At 41.7% G+C, this 21,857-nt stretch overlaps 2 protein-coding genes across 3 annotated transcripts; both read right to left on the bottom strand.

The window, feature by feature from the left end:
• Positions 1-6,368: 6,368 nt before the first annotated feature.
• Positions 6,369-8,912, bottom strand: LOC139663390 (ATP-sensitive inward rectifier potassium channel 1-like). Its single transcript, XM_071542040.1, has 2 exons — positions 8,882-8,912; positions 6,369-7,546 (listed from the first exon to the last, which is right to left on the bottom strand). The coding sequence occupies exons 1-2, from the start codon at positions 8,895-8,897 to the stop codon at positions 6,390-6,392; spliced, it is 1,173 nt and encodes a 390-aa protein (XP_071398141.1). The 5' UTR covers positions 8,898-8,912; the 3' UTR covers positions 6,369-6,389.
• Positions 8,913-12,502: 3,590 nt separating this feature from the next.
• foxred1 (FAD-dependent oxidoreductase domain containing 1) lies at positions 12,503-21,519 on the bottom strand. Of its 2 annotated transcripts, none has more exons than XM_071542039.1 (11): positions 21,211-21,519; positions 19,763-19,983; positions 18,503-18,613; positions 17,640-17,758; positions 17,164-17,258; positions 16,894-16,995; positions 16,541-16,617; positions 15,345-15,505; positions 14,743-14,872; positions 14,547-14,648; positions 12,503-13,855 (listed from the first exon to the last, which is right to left on the bottom strand). In XM_071542039.1, the coding sequence occupies exons 1-11, from the start codon at positions 21,359-21,361 to the stop codon at positions 13,601-13,603; spliced, it is 1,524 nt and encodes a 507-aa protein (XP_071398140.1). In that variant the 5' UTR covers positions 21,362-21,519; the 3' UTR covers positions 12,503-13,600. The 2 variants fall into 2 exon arrangements, with proteins under 2 accessions (XP_071398140.1, XP_071398139.1); XM_071542038.1 differs by having other exon boundaries at positions 14,547-14,651.
• Between the last annotated feature and the right edge of the window lie 338 nt (positions 21,520-21,857).

The following is a 21,857-nucleotide window of genomic DNA, read 5'->3' on the forward strand; positions in this document are numbered from 1 at the left end:
TGATCCCATTAGATCAGTTTATTGTCTGATTGTGCAGAGAATAAAAACACTTACCCCAATGGCAGCGGGGTTGTGCCTGGAAGGCCGCTGGTTTATATCTCTGGACAAGCTGGGACAGTAAATCACACTGTGTCCCCTCCCCCTCGTTAACTGTCATTGAGGTGACCCTGAGCACGGCGGCCCCATCTGTCTTCACTGGCAGGCTAAAACCCAAGGTGAGCACCATGTAGCCCTTGATACTGCACAATTTGTAGCTGATTTGGGGTCTCTACCTCATGTCACTTTGAGGCTGTTGGAAAAAAAAACATTCTTTTTAGATCTAATATAAATGTATTGAATTCTAGAAAGGAAATGATGCGTCCTTTGTGGTCTGTATAGGTCATATGATGTAGAAGCTGCTGAGCAAAAATCAGTTTTTGCATTAAAATATTCAAAAAATGTAATATCGTGATACTGTCCCGCCTAAATATCGCAATATTCGATATTATCGAATATCGGCCCAAGCCTAATATCAAATAAATTGAGCTTATTGGGAAACAAAGCATATGCATCATGCCGCCCTTAAAAATCATGTGCTTAAGAAGATATTTAAAATCTGGTTCTTTCAGTTTGCTTAAGTTGTAAGCCATTAAAGAAAATGACATTAAATTGCTTTAAAGTGTGTATGGTGTAACATCCATACTTCACTGATGGCCCCTAACCAGCCGCCATACAATCTGGTCTGAACATGTGGCTCACTGCAACACAATGAGCATCAACTGGGTGGTTTATGTGGTATTGTTGAGACGGAAGTGGATTTAACAGATCTGTGCAACTATGCACAGTGCGTCACTGACAGCCCTTCACCAACCACCACATCATTTCAAGAACAAAAGGGCTGTGCAGCATTGTAGACATAATTTTCCTCACAAAGACTCTGTTTTGGAGGGAACGTTTCACCGGGAAGCGAGAGAAATCAAAACATCAAAATGTCAAATGGCCAACCTCAAACTCCTTTTAAGACACTGACTTTCAGTCGCTTAAAGGAAACAATGGGTTTTTGGGAGATTGTCCTGTTGGTCGACTTTCCTGTTAAGTGGCGAGAACGTAGACATCAAAATCATCCATGTTTCCACAGTACTATCCACAGTACGCTCTGGTGCTCCATGCTAACACTTCAGCATATATTAAGTGATAGTAAGCCACCAGCATTATTCCAAAAGTGAGAAAATTAGAACTTATAGCAGCTCTAATGCTAAATGGTAAATCATCTTTAATAATATGTGGCCAAGTCTGGCAGTTTTATGTAGGAGATTGTTAGAATTTACATAAAATATATAAAAATAACAATATTATGAACTATCAGGGACTACTTTCCTTGTTTCCATAAGAAGTGAAGGTGGGTGATGGGAGACTGTACAGCTAAAAGTCACTGTGCAGCGTTTGAATATGTGATTGCTCACCTGAAATAGTTCCAGAATTAAACCTGGCTATATCAGCTGTATCGAGCTCATGATATTTCATTTTTCAAATGTATAAATCTACAGGCCATGTAATAAAAACATTTTAGTACTAAAAAAGTCTTCTTACTTTGGATAATGGTAGTCACCTGCTATCACTCAACATAGTGCATGCTGAAGTGTTAGCATGGAGCACCAGAGCCAATGATCTACCGGGGACCTATGGATGATTTTGGTGTCCATGTTCTCATTATTTAACAGCTAAGTTGACCAAACTGGAACAATCTCCCGAAATCTTGGTATATATCTGTAATGGCGTCGGTCGTCTACAGTTTATCCGTAAACCGTTTCTCATGTCGAGTTTGACTATTATAAATCCCAAATCGTCCGGAAAGGGGCATATGCATACTTTCTGCATATGAACAGAGTTTATATATGAGGCGTTGTCTAAATATTCAGCCTGATCTGACGGTAATTTCCAGAGCAAAATGAGAGAAGTCATGCAGTCTGGGTTTTTTTAGGGCCTTTACCTTGAATGAATGTGGCTGGCTTGGATGGTTTGCTGTCCAACCAGGGAAACAGGTTGAAGCCACATGTCAGGAGAGTTGATTTCCACAACCAGAAGTGTGACCTAAACCTTAACCTATACAGTTTGTCAGTGGTTATTGTTACCGTAAAGAAAAGTAACATTTTCTGACCCGGACTAACCACTTGAACCAGTTTCAAGGGAGGCTGCTGGGGAGGTTCTTGTGCATGCTTAACTTTTCATAAGCATTGTACTAATACAGTCATGTTGAAATATTATTGAAGAACAATTTCAGTGGAATACCATCTCTTCTTGCTACAGTATGTATCCTGCGAACACTCCAACATTCAAGTGACCTTATAAAACATGTTTACATGTGGAATAATTACCATTTTCTTCCCATAGGAATCCAGGAGTTGTCAATAAAATACATTTGCCACTCTGATTGAGTTTGTCCTCCAGTTTTTCACACAGGCACCACGGGTGAAAATGTCGATTTTTGCTGGACTGATCAGTTTTGAGATATAATATTTTGCTTCTGTTACTACTGTAGTTTCACAAAATGTACAAAACAGTAATTAAAAACAACTCTAAATTGTTCATTAATATGTTTTATACCAGCTGCATCAAGTACACCAAGCACAAAATTACCCATTTTCTCAAAATGACATATTAATGACGCCAAATTTGACCTGCTGCTTCTTAACAAAAAAATAATTTACACAGGATTTATTGATGTCTTTTGTCATTTCTATTTAATGGGGTATTTTATATTAAGAAGTAGTATAATATAGTAGAAAATACTTCTAAAAATATGTACAAATCCTTCTGTAAATCAACTATTTTGTTATTCATCAGAATGAAACAGGAAAATGCATCCACTGAGACTGCTAATTCACACATTTTTAATGAACTATTAGCTCATTTGAATTTGTTAACAAAATAAATATGTCATGGTACAAAAAGTGCTCGTATTTGTGTATTCAGTGTTTAAAATTTCATTCTGACAGGATGAAAGGATTTTCTGGTCTAGTTAATATTTCTGTTTGGCCACCAACTCTTGTGAGGGATTGTGTTTTTTTGTGTGTGTGTGTGTGTGTGTGTGTGTGGCTTACTGTACATTTGCCTTATCTCTTATCAGATGGGGGATGAAGTGGGACTCTTATCGGTGCCAAAACCAGTGCGTCTGTGTAAATTAACATAAACCGCTGCACCTCCTGCTCAACCTCCTCATCTCAGTCTTCCTTCTGTTTGCTGCTTCAGACTCGCTGTGCCGATCCCTCCCAACATTTCTAGTCATTATTATGCAGATGAAACCCAGTTGCACTTGCTCTGTAAATCCAAATGGAACGGGGGAAAAAAAAAAAAGCCATTCTGGAAGTCTTGTCTCACTGAAAAAAATTATTGGACGCCGGAAAGCTTTCTCCAGCTAAATGAAAACAAGCCATGGCTGTATCAAATATTGCTCTATGTGCTGCCTGCTGTCAATAAGCTAAGGGGCACTGGGGAAAAGGTGTATACACCAAGAAGTCTTTGGTCTGAACATTTGAAAACATCTCTAAGGGGGTCATGCTGGTATAACTGGAACAGTTTGAAAATCATTGTTTTATTGCAGAAGTCATTGATTTTACACGTTATTTTCATATCTTTATAGTGAATAAACTGATAATATTTAAAAATAATCGTTGAAAAAAAGGTTTTTCAATGCAAGTGTGGGTGGGGCAGCATTCTGACGCCCTCTAAAGGCCAGCTGTCACTGCTTCTTATATTCTTATTCTTATAACTGCTGGAAATACTACTACTACTGCTACTAATAATAATAATAATAGGGAGGTCGGAGGTCAGGGTCAGCAACAGAACAGAAGCTCTGGAGCTAGTAGGGATTCAGTGTCCTATACTGTAATTTGACTTCTACTGAGAGCTTTGCATGCAGTTCTGTTGTTTTTATAACAATTTATTCATATTTACTTATGATCAGATATGAATTCATATACTCCAATTTTTAGTTTTTCAACTTGATTTTTTTCTTCACATCAGACTGAATGTGCTAATCCTGTTCTCACAACTTGTCAGTAATATATTCCCCACTAAACGCTAATACCGTTATGCATAAGAAAACACACACGTTTTCAGAAAATACACTTTGTCAGTTACTGTAACTCGTAGCGTGGTCAAAGCACTTTATTCACTTCCACTGTATTTTAATGTTAACATGCTGTTTTGCTAAATGAGCCTGCTGGCTAGTTAGCTAGCTAACAGTCTGTTCAGGTTAACTGAGCTGACTCTTCTCAAGCTACAACTCAGAGTGTTTTGGAGTAGAGACTAGGGCTAAAGACAAGACAGTTTACTGTGTCACAGCAACCTACATTTGGAAACAAATCCACCTTATCACACTATTCACTTATACTGAGAACTTCTACTGAATGGATCTACAGCCACACCACAACAAGCTGACTCAGCTGCTCTCTGTTCCTAGCCTGTTTGTTCCTGGTGACGTATCTACCTAAATCTGTTTTCTATCTTCTTGTTTGCATGGCTTTTCCCACTCTCCTCCAACCTCTGAACTCAATAAGTTGCTGTAGCCCACAGACAGGCCTGCTGCTGACTGTGTTTTTGCTCAGTGAGCCATGCTACATAAACCCCAGGCGCTGTCTTGTGAAAAGCTCAGGAGGACGGCAGTTTCTAAGATATTGGAACTAAATTGCTTAGTTCACACACTCTGGTCCATTTTAACATTCAAAGAGCAATTTAATCCCTCGACCCTCGTCTGCCTGTAGCAAACTACAGGCTATGTGACTTGCAGCCTTTTGATCCATTTTTGTTAATGGGATGGTGTGCCTGATAAAGTAGTTTTAGTTTTCTTAGTCTCTTACTTTTTAATACACCGTCAAAGGGTTTCATTTCAGGCCTCAAGGCAATAAAAAATAGACAAGTTGAAAGGGTGTGCGGACGTGTGATATCCACTATGCAATGTCTTTCATTTTAAAACCTTTTCATGCCCGTTTACCTCAGCATACATTCACTTTGAATCGAATTAGGAGTTAAATTCTCCATTCTCTTGTTTTAGAGAACACAGTATTTGTTTATCTGTCAAGCATTACTGTGCGAAAATACCACATTACTTCATATCACACTACAGATCAACGACTTACCAAAATGAGATATACACCGGTTTAAAACCTTGACACACTTTCGAAACGATTGAAAAAGAATGAGAACAAATGATGGTTAAAAGATCATAAACAGCGGCACTCATTGGTTGACAAATGATAACCTTTTAACAGGCTGGATCATCTATATTTTAGAGATATTGAATGATGAATTTAAGGTAATGTCTTTGGAATGGACCTCTTCTTTAATTTGGCCCTGCAATTACTTTTGACCACACAAACTACACTGAAAATGCATTATGGACAACAAATGAATGCATTCTTTAACCTTCAGTACTATTTGAAGTGGAAGTCTTGCTGACCGTACTGAGCTGAGGAGTGTAATGTCATGCTACTCAAGAACTGCCAACACATACTGATAGCATATTCAATATGGAAAATACTTCCATATATCAAAACCCCACAAAGAATGAAGGTTAAGTCAATGTTTTGTGAAAAAAGGATTTATTCTAACTAAGGATGTTGCTTCCCTGAGAACAATTAATACTGTACACAATATGATCTACAAAATGTAGACTGGTCATAATAGGTAATAATAATAAGTCAGTTAGCAGCTATGTTCACAGTTTCCTAATTTTCAAGGCATAAAAGATCTGTCAACATGACAAAACAGCATACATTTAGTATTTTCAGTAGGAATAGTGAGAAAACTCTATGGTCTGTCCTACTTTTCCCCCCAGCCCTTATAACACACAGTTTTTCATTATAATGGGCTCAGGCTCTAATCTTCTCAAGGAGTACACACTGTGCCATCCAATATTTTGCCCCCTTTCATTTTCTACTTGTCGACGCATCTCAACTTCAATCCCTCTTCTTCCCTCTCACACCCATTACCTAGCCAAAGTCTTAAGACCCAAAGGTGCTTTGATTGTAATGAGCTGTTGAGCAACAGCTTAACTCCCATTGGTATCTGAGAATACCAAGTTTTGTCCAGAATTTTTTGTCTGTCCAAGGCAAAAGGGTTGATGACAATGCGAATGTTCACATGAAACACTGGGCAGGAAAACAAAGTATTGACACAATAATACATATCTTACCATAGTAACATAGTACCAACTAAAAATTTCTTCACCAATTTTCAGAGGAGGTTCTACACCACCATGTCAACATATATACTGACAGTCTGACTGACAGTTACAGTCTGTACAACAGGAAGACGAACCCACATCCCTCGTCAAACTATCTCCCACATCCTGATTAACTATGCATTGCTTTTCTAGCAGAGGACACTTTGAGCTCCTTTGTGCTACTTTCTCACATTTTAGTGACATCCACGGAGTCGTGAATGTCAATCACCTGGAACCCAGGGTTGTCGATCCCCAGCTTCTGGTTGTAATTGCGGTTTTGCCGGTTTTGGTTGTTGTGGTTTCGCTGGTCCACGTCTGTCTCAAAGCAGTGGACACAGTGGGGCGTGGTGACCCGGACGCTTCTGGAAAAGTTCGAGAAATCCACGCGGTATTTGCCCATCTTGGTGCGGGAGATGATGGGCAGGAAGCTGTATCCCCAGTGGATCTCCTGTGGGATGTAGGAAGTTCGGACCTGACAGGAGGAGCTGGTGGACTCAGCCGTCCCGTCCAAGAAGACCACCAGCTCAAAGTCCTGCTGGGGAAGGGTGTCTGCTGACAGCTCATAGAACGGGCTTGACCTGTTAATCACATGGTAGAGGGTCAGTGGGCATACAAAAAACAAGTTGTCCTTGCCAGCGTCGACCATGAAGTCAATGTCCACCTGGTCCAGAATGATGGTCTCTCCGTCTGGTGTGGTTGTCGTCCGAAGCAGCTTGCCATAGATCTGGCTCCCTATCAGTAAGGTCTTACGAAGGTTGGCCACTCTGATCAGGAGACAGAGACTGCCTTTCTTCAAGCAGATGACGGCTGTATCGCTGAAGGTGACAGTCTTTGCCCTTTTCTTGGGTAAGGAGATCTTGGCCAAGATGACCCCACACATGAAACAATTGATGAAGACACCAATGAGAGACTGGACGACGATAAGAGCCACCGTGCCAGCACAGTGCCCAGTCAGCGCCCTGCCGCCATACCCGATGGTGGTCTGGGTCTCCAAAGAGTACAGGAATGCCGTCGTGAGTCCGTTGACGTTGTCGATACACTGGACGTGTCCGTCTGTACGGTTCTGTCCTGTCAGATCCCCATTGCTCTTGGCGATCCAGTACCACAGCAGGCTGAAAATGAACCAGCTTCCCGTGAACGAGGCCACAAAGAGGAGCAGGACGAAGCGCCAGCGGATCTCCACAAAGGTGGTCCAGACGTCCGCCAGGAAGGCAAATTGGTTGCTGTACTCTATGTTGCCAAATTCGATGTTGCAGCGGCCGTCTTTGGTGACCAAGCGGGTTTTGCGGCTTCGGTGCCCAGCTGGCTGGATGTGACTCTGGATCAGCTGGAACATCCTGGAGCGGAAGAAACAAGTGCAAGATCATTACGAAGTGGTTTCCATCTAGTTCAGATCAGGATCTCACCTCATACTAGTGTAGCTGAGCCTTTGACTGTAAAAGTTGCTATGCATTTTGATCATTTTGACTAACAGATTGGATTACTATTTGATTATTGGATTTAAACCACATCCTGCAGTGCAGTGCTAAAATGTTGCAAATGTAGGCTTGTTTACAGAGAAACTAGAACTTTGGTACAGAAACTGGCAGAAGTATTGGGACGTTCATGTGAAATTGGTATTTCTAGCTATAGTGACGGCCATTTCTCAAATATGTTTTTACATGTGAATGACTGCTGGTCTATACTTTTTCCTCATTCATCATTACATTAGAAATACATTTATTAGTATAGGCCTAGGTATAGAATCAATGCATTGTTATTAACACTATTTAAAGTGTTATCCAAAGCTTTAGCAAATGTTCTATATGACGTCACAAGGTTCAGTTACACAGATTGATCAGATTTTTGCATGCAGCCTTACATAACAGCTCTGGATTAGACTGAAGGTTGGCTACAGGAGCTCTTTGGGGGAAAGGAGGTGAAATTTAAGAAACAACAAACTTGTTTGTTTTGTAACCATGGGTACTAAAAATTGAAACAGACATATTTTCGGAGTAAATATTATCACACATGGGAAATAATCTGTTTTTCTTTTAACTGTCTTGGACTAACATGTTATGAAAAGCAACATTTTCTGAGCACAGAAAAGTATTATTGTTGTTATAAAGCTCATTATTTGTGTTTTTTACAGCCTTTTTGGCTCATTTTAATAAAGGCCGCCAATACTTCTGGAGAGACTGTACTCTTTTTTTTCAGTTCATCAAAGATTAAAATTTAATGAATGTTTGTTTTCTATTATATGTAATATTTCCTATATACTGCCTTGGAAGGGGTCTAGAGAAATGGTCTTGCAGTGGGACTCTTGAGTAAATGTCTCTTTGAGTTGTGCTCTCTTTAGCTCTTTGTATTTCTCTCTTATGTAATTGGCAAAGCCGCCACTGTATGCACTACTACAAAGCACAGTGGGGAAACTAGAGAAAGTAACATCCATGCAATTTATAATCTCTAAATCTTTAAATAGCTTTAGCAACTTCTCCCTAAGCGGCTGTTCGACACAAGTCCATAAGTAAAAACAAAAATGCATTTATATTTGTGCATTACAATCAGCTGCACCCTAATGAAAATGAGTATACCTCAAAGATATCTCAAAAGGCTAGACACAAACACCAAAACACAGAGTCTAATGAGAAAAGCATCACACCCCTAGTTGTGCAGAAAGGAGTAAATAAAAATCTTACCTGCTAAGTGAGACCATGGGCCCAAACTGCAGACTGGATCGCTGCTGGAACTTCAGACTCCTTTCTTCTTGCAAGTGGCCATGAAGGCGTTGGAAAGATTTTAATCCACAGTGAAATTTCCTAATCCCAGCCACATGCCACCATGTACACTGGCCTCATACAGACAGAGGAGCCAGCCAGAAAGCTCCCAGTGGGCGTCAGTTTTCCAGCAGCGTTGGACACCCTTCAACACCCCACCAAAAACTCCTGGTCTCCAACGTAACTACCAGATTCATGCTGGCTGTGGTTCTCGCCAATGTTAGCTACAGAGCAGAGTGGTCCCTGAACAGTATGAGGAGGGCCCTCTTCAGGGTGGAATATTCCGGATTCAGTGGTCGCACAGTTTGGCCCTCAACACTATTGTGCAGGCAGAAGGTGCATCTATGGAGGGGGGGGCCGCCGTGGCCAGCGCAGCACCCATGCTGTTTTTGTTTTCAGCCCTGAGAACATTTGGGATTTGCGTTGGGCCTCACAAAGAAATCCTTCAATTGCATTTCCCCCGGCCCCCTTCCCCCCCTCTGTCGAACCTGCAAGGCTGCTTAACATTTGCATCAAAATGAAGAGCTGCAGGGACAGAGCGCCTTTGCCATATTCCGCCGGCAAAGACTGGTTGTGAAAGGACCTTTTTTCATATCGGTGGAACATATTTTCATATCCGTTAAGGGAGGTTTTGAATGGAGCAGGCGCCTGAAAAGATGGCCCTCTGCATCGGATACAGATGCCATTAGCTGGATGTAACTCATGGGAACAGGGAATGATTCAAGATGCAGCCAGTGTGCCTGCTGTGTTGATTCAGCCACAGAGGCACTGAAAGAATCCTGCAGACAACTTCTGCCATAGCACATTATCAGTAGCCTCCAATCAGAAACCTGCAATCTACATCAGTAAATACGTGTAATATGAGTTCTAGATTGTATCTGTTGAGCTGTAGCTGTAAGGCTGGAAGATAACAGCCTGTGATAGCTAGATATGTGAAGGGCTGCACAAAGCACACAGCAGACTCCTTGGGTAATGTTGGTAAAGACAAACTCGCACCTTACTGCAGAAGTCAAGGGGGAGGATACTTTTAGGAGTAAATGTGTCCATGTACATCTTAGTTCCTGAGTCTATTTTCTGTTTTTATCATTAGAAGTCATTCCAGTGTTGTGTGTTTACTTTGTTATACCACCCTTGCTCACTAGAGGCAGCAATCTAAGAGAATCTAAAACTTCACGCTGTCCAAAAAAACATAAAACATATTCATATACTCTGCAATTTTGGTATTTACAATGAACAATAAAGCCTATCTTGGTCAAATGTATCCAAACGTACAAATATCCAGTATGTTGTTCTGGGGGAAAATAAATAATCATCTGGCAGCAATTGGTGCAGATCTTTGTAGATTACTTTTGAAATGTTCACTCGGTGGTTTGCTCACTTTCTGCTGTCGTCATTTCACATCACATCACACCCACTGTATTATTAGTGGTGGCAGTAGTAGTACTATTAGTCGCAGTAGTAATAGTAGTAGTAGTAGCAGTAGCAGCAGTATTAGTAGTATTAGTAGTATTAATAGTAGTGATAGTAGTAGTCGTAATAATAGTAATAGCATTAGTAGTAGTAGTAGTATTAGTAGCAGTAATCATAGTACCTTATTGTGTGATTATGTACTATATTTTACTCATGTATTTTATATACTGATGTAAGCAGGAATCCAGAGAACCTATAATCTAAACTGTGATGCTACTGCCAATTTCAGGAGACTGCAGTATATGTAGTATATGTTAATTTTGTGGATTCAAGGAAGGTTTGCTTCAGTTTTTATACCCAAATGAGTTTCATTTTGTGGTTAAATCTCTGAAAGGGGAACTGCATCAACTACCCCAGATAATCACTCTGGGTGCAAACTCCGTCTCCTATGCATTGAATGAGTCGCTCCACAAAGTGTTGGTTGATGACTCCAGATATTGCTTTTTTTTATTGTCTACAGATAATAGAATCATAATGTACCTTAGTGTCGAGTACCTAAGTTTTATAGTTTGATTTTTGTATTTGTATCACGTCGGGTCTTGCATTCACTGCATTATTTTACTTTTATATCTCTATTTTCTTTGCTTTAATGACTATCTGTAAGATACGGGGAGGCCCTCCACTTGTCATACAAAGCTCTGGGCATGTATTGGCCTGTGACTGTGCATGTGTCACTGTCACGTCTTTGCTGTTTGTAGGCACGCTGCGTGTGAAGCGCAGCATTTTGCTGCAGGAAGTTAACAGTCCAGGATGTGGATGTGGCTGATATTACTAAGCCTGATCTGGAGGAGGAGGAGGAGGAGGAGGAGGAGGAGGAGGAGGAGGAGGAGGAGGGGGAGGGGGAGGAGGTGGAGGGGGGGTGTGTGTGTTCAAAAACCCTTCTTTAGTTGCAATAGGAAACCACACAAAGACAGTTTATATGATGATTTGGTTAAACAGTGGCCAACTATGCGAAAATGGTTTTCAATTGAAGAGTATCCCAAATAAGTATTTTGTCATTTGAGAAGAACAGATTGAGCTGGTCTGGACGCTTTACAGTTGCTCTCAACTTTTCTCCATGATCGGAGCCCGTTGAAAGCGCAAAACATTCCGCCGTGCGGTTTCCTGCCCCTTGACTGACCAATGAGCATCAGCGGTTCAGGTCATCCGCAGTAACAGGGCTATATAGAAAGGCAGGAGTCTGTAGAAAGCAAGGCCCTTGAAGTGGTGAAAGTGAGAAACAAAGGAACATGGGAGGAGTGATCCAACAAGCCTGTGCGTGTCATGGCTAAACTGTTCAAATAAGCCCATGAGCAACAGACCTCACACCGCTTTATCGTGGAGGATCTCATTAATCCAGCGCACATCCTGCACTCCTGAAAGGCATGAGGACTGGAAGGCTATCAGGGTCTTTGTGGACCTTTGGCTTAAATGAGATGGTCTCGTTCCCCATATGCCAATTTGACTTGAATGATTTCTCAAGGATCAAGCACCCCGTCTCTCCTTGGGCTTATTTCAAAAATGATTTGATAATGATTTTAAAGTTTAGACCCGCCAGATATTGTAGCACTTGTGATCGCTTTGTGAATGATATACTCATGAAGAGAGTTATGGATTTAGAAGGAACAAAACCATTCATGGCCTTTTCTTTAAATATTTTAGATAATTTTCTTGATGCAAATTTAATTCATGTTAAAGGCCAAAAAACAGTATTCGTCAATCAGCTAATAAACTAAATCTTCAAATCGCTTTATAACTGCCGTTGATCTGGACTGTGATGCATATTAGAGCAAAATGGTTACCATGATCTTTAAGGGCAAAATAAGGACATGTCAGCTGTGTTATTTATTCACATGAATGATTTCTAAAGTTTTGCCCTTCTTTATATTTTCCCATCGTTTCCAAGGAGCAAATTACACCTCATTCATCTTGCCTTCAAGCTGTCAAGTGGTGGTGGTGGGGGGCAGTCACTGGATGCAAAAAGCTCCCCACTGTAATGGCTCCATCTGGTGCACAACTCATATACAGCACCCTTTCCCCAGAGGGAGAGGGACAGAGAAACAGAGAGAGAGAGGTAATGATGACACAACTCAAGTTCAATTTTCCACAAAAACGTTGATAAATCATAAAATCTGATGAGCTTCATCGATGTGATGCACAACAAAGATCAACTGCTGATTCTGCATGAAGATCTCTAATCTGGATTCAGGATTACATCACACATGGATTCCGTAAATCCCATTAATACAAAAAGTGGAATTTCCCTCTTGCATTAACACAGGAAATATGTGTTATTTCATATAAAAAGTATCTGTATACATATATATATACATACACACTCTTCCTTTATGCAGCAAACGTATTGCATAATGGTACGAGACATTCACAGTTGTCCAATGGAAAGTTTAAAGCCAAAGTCGGTATTTCCCAGGAGTTTTGACACAAAGTTTCCCGACAAGGGTCACCAGCCCTTCTCCATCCTGTCCCACTTGTCAAACTGTCCTTCACTCCCAAGTGGACAGGCTCTTCCCACTTCTTAAAGTTTTCCTCCAACAGATTTCTCCAGACAGCCGTCTCTACTCCTGCTATCCGTTCCTCCTCGTCTTCTAGCCCCGATAACGTGCCGTTCTCTCTTGTATGGAGAGAACATCGTCATGCCAAACTCCATTCAAGACCCTGTCAAGTTACTGATGCCTTACTTATTGGGAAACATACTTGAATTGTAGAACATCACTCAAGACCATTTCTGAATCGTTCCGGTCCAACGCTTAATTCGGCACACAAGTGATCCACCAAGCGGCTTGAACTGAAAATAAAATCTCTACTTTTGTACCAGATTTGCTTGTTGCTCCTTTGTCCCCTTCGAATTTGTGAATCAGCTAAAAGAAAACATGCTCACTACCGCCTCAAACAGTCCCTATATTGTCGTTTTAAAGCCAAATTCACCAGTGGATCATAACAATGCGGAAAAGGACGATTATTTGCCAGTTCATTCCGCCCACCTCCGATATGACGGATATGATGCAGTTTGTTTGATTGCATATTAAAACGATTCTAAGGCATTTTGACCCTAGTCTCATCTCTCAAGGGATGTTCTACACGGTATGAACATTTGCCGATTAGAAAAGTCACGCTAAACGGACATCTTGCATAGAGTTGAGCATAAACGACACGTATCAAGACTACCTTTCTTCTAGACTATGTTCCTCTCCAGCATGGGCTCCTGGGCCAGGATGCGCCTGAAGCTGAAGGCGCTCAGGTCCAACGTTTGGAAGTTCCCGTCCAGGATCAGCTCCGCCATGGCTCGGCCCACGGCGGGGGAGTGCTGCAGGCCGTGGCCGCTGAAGCCCGTGGCAAAGTACATGTTGTTGACCAGTGGGTGAATACCCATGATGCCGTTCTGGTCGAAGGTGTTGTAGTCGTAGAAGCCCGCCCAGGCGCTGGTGACCTGAGAGGAGGGACGAGAGGAAGGGGGCGGAATTTCCTTCAGGTTGAGGATACGTAAAAGAGTTCAGGTCTGAAGTAGGGTTAGAGCCACATATGGGGGACAATATTGGCCTTAAATTAAGAACCAGACATGAGCCAGTCAGTGTCATCCAACTACGAATCATGGATATGATGCAGTTTGATTGATTACATATTTCTAATGGAATTGATCAATACTACACTGGTTGTCTATGGGAGCTTTAAACCTGAATTGATTAGGAGATATTTTGACCGAGGTCCACATGAATCCTGCATGAATGTATCTACTTTATGTTTGTTATATTTGATATCATCAACATCATGGGTTTCAATGAAGAGTTTTAGTGTTTCATGGTCTAAATGCCGTTTCAGAGGCTTTTCCATTCTGACAAGAAAACAATTCTGAGGGATTTTTTGCATAAAAATGGTTGTTGAAGATGTTGAATATCGGCACAAAATATTAACTTTTGGCAGTTTCACTCCAAAAAATATCAGTATCAGCTTTCAAAAACCCATATCGGTTGAACCCGAGTGGGAGTCAGTGATTGAAAAGGGATATCATATCTTTACAATGATTTACCAAACAAAGAAACACTGAGAACCTGATATACTGGACTTATGATACAACATAATGGGCTGGCAGCTCTGCTTTATCCAAAAGGATCCCACCCTACCTTGAGGCTCTCAAAAGCAGGAACACGCTGGGCCAAGTGGGGCCAAACCTTCTCCTCAAAAAACTGGTAGTCCACCTCTAGATTACTGGAATCTGGCTCCTCCTCCTGAGGCCAGGCAGATAGAAACACATTTCCATTATATCATTCATTCCCATTATAAAAATAGGCGGGGACAGCGCTTAGTACTACTACTAACCTCTTCTGGCGACGCCCCTGCGATGTAGTTCCCTCCTAACCCCTCTCTTCTGAAGTAAACCCCAGAGTGGTCGATGAGGAAGGGGGTGTCCAGGCCCGGACCATCAGGACAGTTGACTACATACACATACCTGGAGAAGGTTTAAGGAGAAATCAGTTTTACAACGGCTGTGATGGGCCTCAGTGACAAAGTCTTCAAGTTCTTATGTACAATCTCTTGTAAATTGCACTTTCCTGTTATCGAAGCAGTCACATTCAACTCATTTGATTAATGTCAACATTCAAACTTAAAATTTTACCAATTTCATGCCAAGAAAATCCAAACACTACAACTATTCAGTGTTTACAACTGACTTTTATTCTTGTCAGGGTGGAAAAGCCTCTGAAGCAGCATTTAGACCATCATGGGACACTAAAACTCTCCACTGAAACCCAGACTAATTAAGTCCTTTTAGATGGGTTAGCAGCTTGTTAAGGCAGGGGGAGGCAGGTTTTAGTAAAGGTTTTAGTAAAGGCAAATCCTGCCAGCCTTTTCCATGAAATTGAACGGACAGCACCTGAAAGCTTGATAGGGGAAATGTTCCCCTTGGTTCAACGATGTACCTTTTCCGAGGCTCCACAGGGAAGGGGATTCCAGCTAAGGTGTCTTTGGGACCAACGCCAATGCCCAACATCTTTGCCAGTTTTCCAGAAAAGGCTCCTGCTGCATTCACTACAATGGCACACTCCACCGGCTGGTACTCCAGACTGTTGGGCATCTGAACCTGCTCAACACAACGCATCCACCATTCATGTAGACTGTGATGCGGTTCGTCTGGTACGGGTTCAGGTGTGCAAATATAGCAAAGGGGTTCACAGTCATTGGCAGACAAAACCAAACATTAAGCCAAGAAAATTTCTCTGATCCCAGCATTTAAAAATTGCCGTCCAACTATTTGACTCATACAGAGTACATAAAAATATTACATTTCTCAAGGTGACAGTATCAAGCTGCTCTTGTGAGCTGGCAAATGATGACTGTGTAAAGAAAATGGTAGTAGTGTAGAGTATTGGCAAGGTTCAGAAAGCCAAATTCCTTTTAATGCTTCCTGGAATTGAATTTAAGGCCAATTAAAGGATAACGCTGGTGTTTTTTAATGCATTTCTTACCGTCAACAAATCCTATGAAAATAACGCGTTTGCTCTACTCCCATTACTTTACGACTTCCCACGTTCCCTTTTTAGCCGTCACCCCGGAAGTCACTGGCTCCAATTGTAAGCTAAAAACCTTGAAATACAGCTCACAAAGACATAGTTTCAATTTAAAAAATCGCTAACTGTTACCACAAAAAGTCAGGCTGTTGTAGTTATTACCAAATCAAATTCAAATGGGAACAAATTAATTTCACTGGGGACTATTTTCGGTGCTACGGAACTACTTTCCTGAGATCGCAAAGTGTTTATAGCCGGCTTATTAAGTTGTCTGAGGAAAAAGTCGGCTGGCCCGGTGCATCGTGATGATGAAATATGCTGCAGAGCAATGTGTTTTTAATCGTTTTTTTTAATACAATGGAGTTCTATGGCTGCATTGGACACCGGCTACATGGACGAGACTTGTTGGCAAAACAAACGCATTGCTGATTTTGTTATTTTCATAGGATTTGTTGACGGTAAGAAATGTATTAAAAAACACAAGCGTTATCCTTTAAAAACCAAAATAAAGAGACACGGTTTAACACTATCAATGCACAATCATTTCAAATGATGTCAAAAATGTAGGCAAACCATCACAGCTACATAGGACATACAGTCACACTTACATTGACATAATTGATCCTCTTGAAATCCACAGAGTCACCATCAACAGTTCTCATTAAGTTTGTTGTATGCTTAAAACCTGTAGAAGAGACATCAGCATTAATACTAGCCAGCAGACAACTGGCTGTTCCAACTAGATTAACAACACAAGATCATTCCCTGTTCACACACACATAATCAATACAAAAGGCACAGGCTTAAAAGGGAATACACCAAGTTTTTGGAAGATTGGGACTTCTGAGTGATCATCAAAACTAGTGATCTGAAAAATGTTTATAGAATAGGGAAGATCCCCAATGCTCAGGATTTGATACTGCCCATCAGTATGTTTTGGTGTTAGGAGGCCAAAACGAACCTGTAACTTCTCCAAAGCACTGAATGACGCCCATAGAGATGGCTTTCCTTCTAAAGGCGTTCAGCAGAGTCCAGGGATCAAACCAACCCTCATTCTCCAACCCTGGGTGAGACCGGCAGAGGAAGGGAAGACAAGTAAAAACAAAAATTGATGCTTAATTTACATATATTGGTGCTGTAATATGAAAGAGATCTTCGAGTGTTCAAGAGCTTGATGGATGCACCCACTTCTCTGTTATTAAATATGAAGCTGTGTATTATTCGCGCTCACCATATGAAGCAAGCACCACACCGTCCGTGTTGATCCACGGAAACTTCTCCTTCAGCTGGGTGGGAGATAGAAGTGATACTTTGGCTCCGGCGTACCTAGCGTCATGCAACAACAATCATTTCAGGTTGAGCAGAAGTATGAGACACGTGCTGCATTCCATTCAAAGTCGGAAGTTGGAAATTCCCGGCTGGTAGGTTGTAATTCCAGAGGTCGAGTTCGGAAAAAACGGGGAAGAAACACGGACGCTCACGAGATTTCATTTTGCCCCTTAGCAACTGTAAGAGCAACTTTACATTTCAAATTTCTAAGTTCAACCCCATCAGATGGAGTTGAGAAATCTTGCCCTGGGAATTCTGACTTAAAGGGCCATTCCACTGCATTTCCCCTAGTACTAAGTCGGAATTTCCAACTTTCCAACGCCTGTGGACCGCAGCGACAGTCACCATAATCATATCAAAAGTTCAGAGGACTGATACCTCTGGGTGCTGTAGTTCTCCTCCATGATGTGGGCCACCTTCTCGCTAGCCAGGAAGAGGTATCCTGAGTGGTTGAACTGCAGGTCCACCGGGTCTTCATCCAGCACACCAAGGTGTTCCTGGGAGGACAAGGTGTTCATCACTTTGGACTCATAAACCTCCACAGATAATCATTTTCTACGCTACGGGGGAAAGTCCATAAAACATCTACGAGAGGGCTGCATCACATTTGTTTGAGCAAACACACAGCTATAACCTTTTGAGACTTAATAGAGACCTGGATAGGACAGATAAGCCTCTAGTGTTGGGGATGGATGCAGTTGATATTAAGGTTAGACCAATATATGGGGCCAATGTTTACCTATTCATAAAAATCGGATAGAGTTCAGTCAGTGTGGTCCACCTCTGATATGATGGATAATATGCAGTTTGTTTGATTACATATTTATTGTAAAATTATTATTATCCTGGGTTTCAACAGAGTTTTAGTGTCCCATGATGGTCTACATGCTGTTTCAGAGGCTTTTCCACCCTGACAAGAATACAATTCTGGGGGAAACGCTCAATACTTGGAATTACTTAGATATTTTCAACACGAAAACAGTCAAATTCCAAGATATTGAATATTGGCTATCAGCAGCCTCAGTCCAAAACTATCGGTATCGGCCTTCAGAAACTCATATCAGTAGAAACCCCGGTTGGTATATACAAGCTGCTCTTCCTCACACATCACCATGACATAAGCTCTTACCCCCGATGGGTCACTGTGACATTTGCTAGATTTAAAGGTTTGTTCACTCATTCACAGTGTGCGCTGACCTGGCAGCGGCTCGACACGAGTGATTTACTTCCGAGTGACCTACATTGATGCTCCTCATGAAGTCCGCGGAGGCCAGGGAGAGGTGGATGTTCTCCGGCAGGGAGAACTGCTGCCGGATCCCCCCCGCGGACAGAACTGTGGAGGCCCGGGAGTACTGGGGAGAAATAACACACAGCGGGAGGCAGTTATATACACAGTTATGTAAGGGGTAATGTACAGTACAGCAGGCTGGTCGTCTACTTATTAAACCACTACTTACCAAAGGCACAAAATATTGATTTAAATAGATTTTACCACAAAATAAAGTAATTTACAAGCTTCTACCAAAAAACTAGGACTGTCTACAATAACCGAGGAGTAATGTCTTTTTTGGCACAAGGTGGCGCCAATTAAATTTATTAAACATGAACAAAATCAACCTGACTTTGATATGATTAGTCAGTGATATGATTAGTCAAACAGAGGTCTGTGGTCTGTTATTCAGAAACAGCTGATCTCAGAATGCCTTCATCAGCCAATCAGAATTCAGTATTCAGCAAACTTGTGTAATAAATACAGCTATATATCAAATCGAATGCAAGGATTTCTGAGGAGTCTATGGTTTTGAATCAGACTTGCATTAGGTTTACACAGCTAACACTGGGATAGAAGAACACACTGGTTAGCATTAAACATGCATAATTCCCTGTGGCTGTGTATTATTCATCATTAAGGCGTTTACTTTCACGGCTTGTCATATCACACAACGCATATCCACATAACTAGACAGTTCCTGTACATATGTATGGCCTTTTGCAGATGTTTTGCATATCATGTATACTGCTGTGAATTCACATATTTGGTTTTTCTTCACATTCTTCTAATTTGTTATATATAGGCTATTACATATGTCTTCTTTTTCACTTATTTCATTCTGCATACATTTCATATTTTTGGTCTAATTTTATATTCTACTTTTTCTGTCTCAGTATGCTCTACTGCTATTATTTTGCATACTCTAATAATTAAATACCCCCACTTGCTCTATTATTAGTTCTCTAATTCTGTTTTTCTTTGCTGTAATTACTGGTGCAACAACCCAATTTCCCCACTTGGATCATGGATTATCTTTTCCTTTGTGAAATCTATTCTCCCCAAATCAGTAATGAATTTTAACAGGGGTTACAGGAATGGTTGGAAGTGTCTGGTAAAACAAGGACTGAAGCTGCAGTCTGCCCAGCTGTAATAAGTGAAATATAAAACCACACAGCCCAAGCTTGACTCAAGACTATGAGGCTTGAAGTTGCACCCCCCCCCCCCTCACCGTCGGGTCCTTCTCCACCACGACCACCCGCACCCCTCCTCGCACCCTCTCCTTCTTCTTCAGCCAATAGGCGATGGACCAGCCCACCACACCCCCTCCTACGATCACTATGTCCGCCCTCGTTGGAGGAAGGTTAGGGTTCTTCTCCAGGGGGCTCCAGTCGCCCCCTGGCAGGGCGTCCACCGCCTTCTTCCTCATGGCTGCCAGCTGGGACTCCAGGTCTAAAGCACAAAAGCAGAAAGTTTATTCTCCCATTATGTATGTTGTGTGAAAGGTTTGTGAGATGTGAGGCTAAATGGTTGCTTGTTACAGTTGAGTTATGTGTCTGTCTATTAGACCGGTGATTCTCAACCTTTTTCATATCAAGGATCCCTAATTTAGTCCACATTAGGGCCACGGACCCCCATTTGATGAGATTTTGTCTCATTGGACCCAAATCTGAGAATATTTTTATTGTTCGATATGATTTTGTCCAGAATTCCATCACTATCTGTATTGTAGGTTGAGATAGAACAGAGAAACTATGATCAAAACAGTCATTCTTCTACATTCTCTAAATGTGTTCATTTCTTGTAAATCAAATAATGGTGAAGTTTAACACTTCATCAATTGGCTGGGGACCCCCTGGAACCCTCTCACGGACCCCTGGTGGTCCCCGGACCCCACGTTGAGAACCACTGTAGACTGTGGTTGCCAAACTGGGGTCCAGGTACCCAAGGGGTCCTTCAGAGGGTTTCAACGGGTCAGAAGCTTCACATTCTCCACCTATTACAGACAGAAGACAAAAATCTTTACAAAGTGCATTTGTCTGGTCGGTCCTTCACATGAAATCGCATGGGACCCCCTGCATTAGTACAGACACTGTAATAAACAAATTACTCTACTCTCTGGAATAGAGCAGAAGCCCTAGCCCCGATAGATGCCATTCTCTCGTATGGAGAGAAAACTAAGCCAAACTCCATTCAAAATTCTGGTAATTTGATGTGGCCTTGCATATCAGCAATGGTACATACTTCATAAGGTAAGACTCAATACTTTTTCTGAATAAATAGCAAGTGCTCTTCAATTCGGCATAAACAACAATCCACTTGGCAGTAGTTGTTTTGATAAAAATTCAACTTTTATCATTGGCGCGCCTGTTATTCCCGCATTCTTCTTCCACCAAAACAAAGCGTGGTGGGCGGTAGTGAGCAGTGGGAACCAAAACCAAAAGTTGAAATGTTATTTAAATAAGTAATGCTTGAAGGATGATAAGCCTGCCGAATTGTATTGCTCTTAATAATTAATAAAAGGTCCCCAGCCACGTTCTACCAGATATGTATTTTTGACGATAAGCAAGGCAGCATTACATTTCCATTTGTGAATAGAGTTTGACGTGACATTCTCCATATGCAAGAGCAAACCGCACGTATCAGGGCTAGGGGCATTGAAGTTGTTGTCCACCCCACCTTTGAAGAAGTCATTCTGGAGAGGTCTGCCGGTGCTCAGGCTTTGACTTCCGTGTCCACAAAGCCATGTGTGATGCTGTGTCACTCGTCTGGACGTAAATAATCCATGAGCCGTCCGCACCTTCACATGCAGTCTGCGCCACGTTGACATTGCTGGAAGCTAGTTAGCTAACATTAGCAAGACGCCATGCAAACAAAAACAAGCGCTGTGTGAACCAACTCGCATGTCTCCGCCTTAAATAAAATATGTGCGGTGAAAGTCAGTGTGTAAACGACGCGTGAATGCTATTGCAAAAATCCTCCCCGAGGTCAAGCATGCGAGAGTCTTCTGCAAAGCCTGAATCAAACCCGCCAGTCAGGTAGAGCGAGACAGGAAGTGAGACGGCGTGGCTTTCAAAATTAAAAGTCTTGAAGTTCATGGAGTTGTGTCACACAGCTATGGGTTAAAATCGACTTTTCTCAAGACAGTAGAAGTCCTTCCAATTTGTCTGGTATATGTTTATGTGACTGAGTCTGTTTCGCGGGCCTATATACTTTATATGACATTGGCATCTTATTTATGCCGCTATATGGCTAGGAAAATAGGGGAGAACGGGATAAGTTGAGCCCTTTCCTTGACCCCTTTCCTTTTTTTCAGTCTATGGTTG

This window comes from Centroberyx affinis, unplaced genomic scaffold (assembly GCF_046629955.1).
Source record: "Centroberyx affinis isolate AG114_WGS23_722 - 3 ecotype Tasmania unplaced genomic scaffold, CSIRO-AGI_Caff_v1 ptg004000l_1, whole genome shotgun sequence".
NCBI lineage: Eukaryota > Metazoa > Chordata > Actinopteri > Beryciformes > Berycidae > Centroberyx > Centroberyx affinis.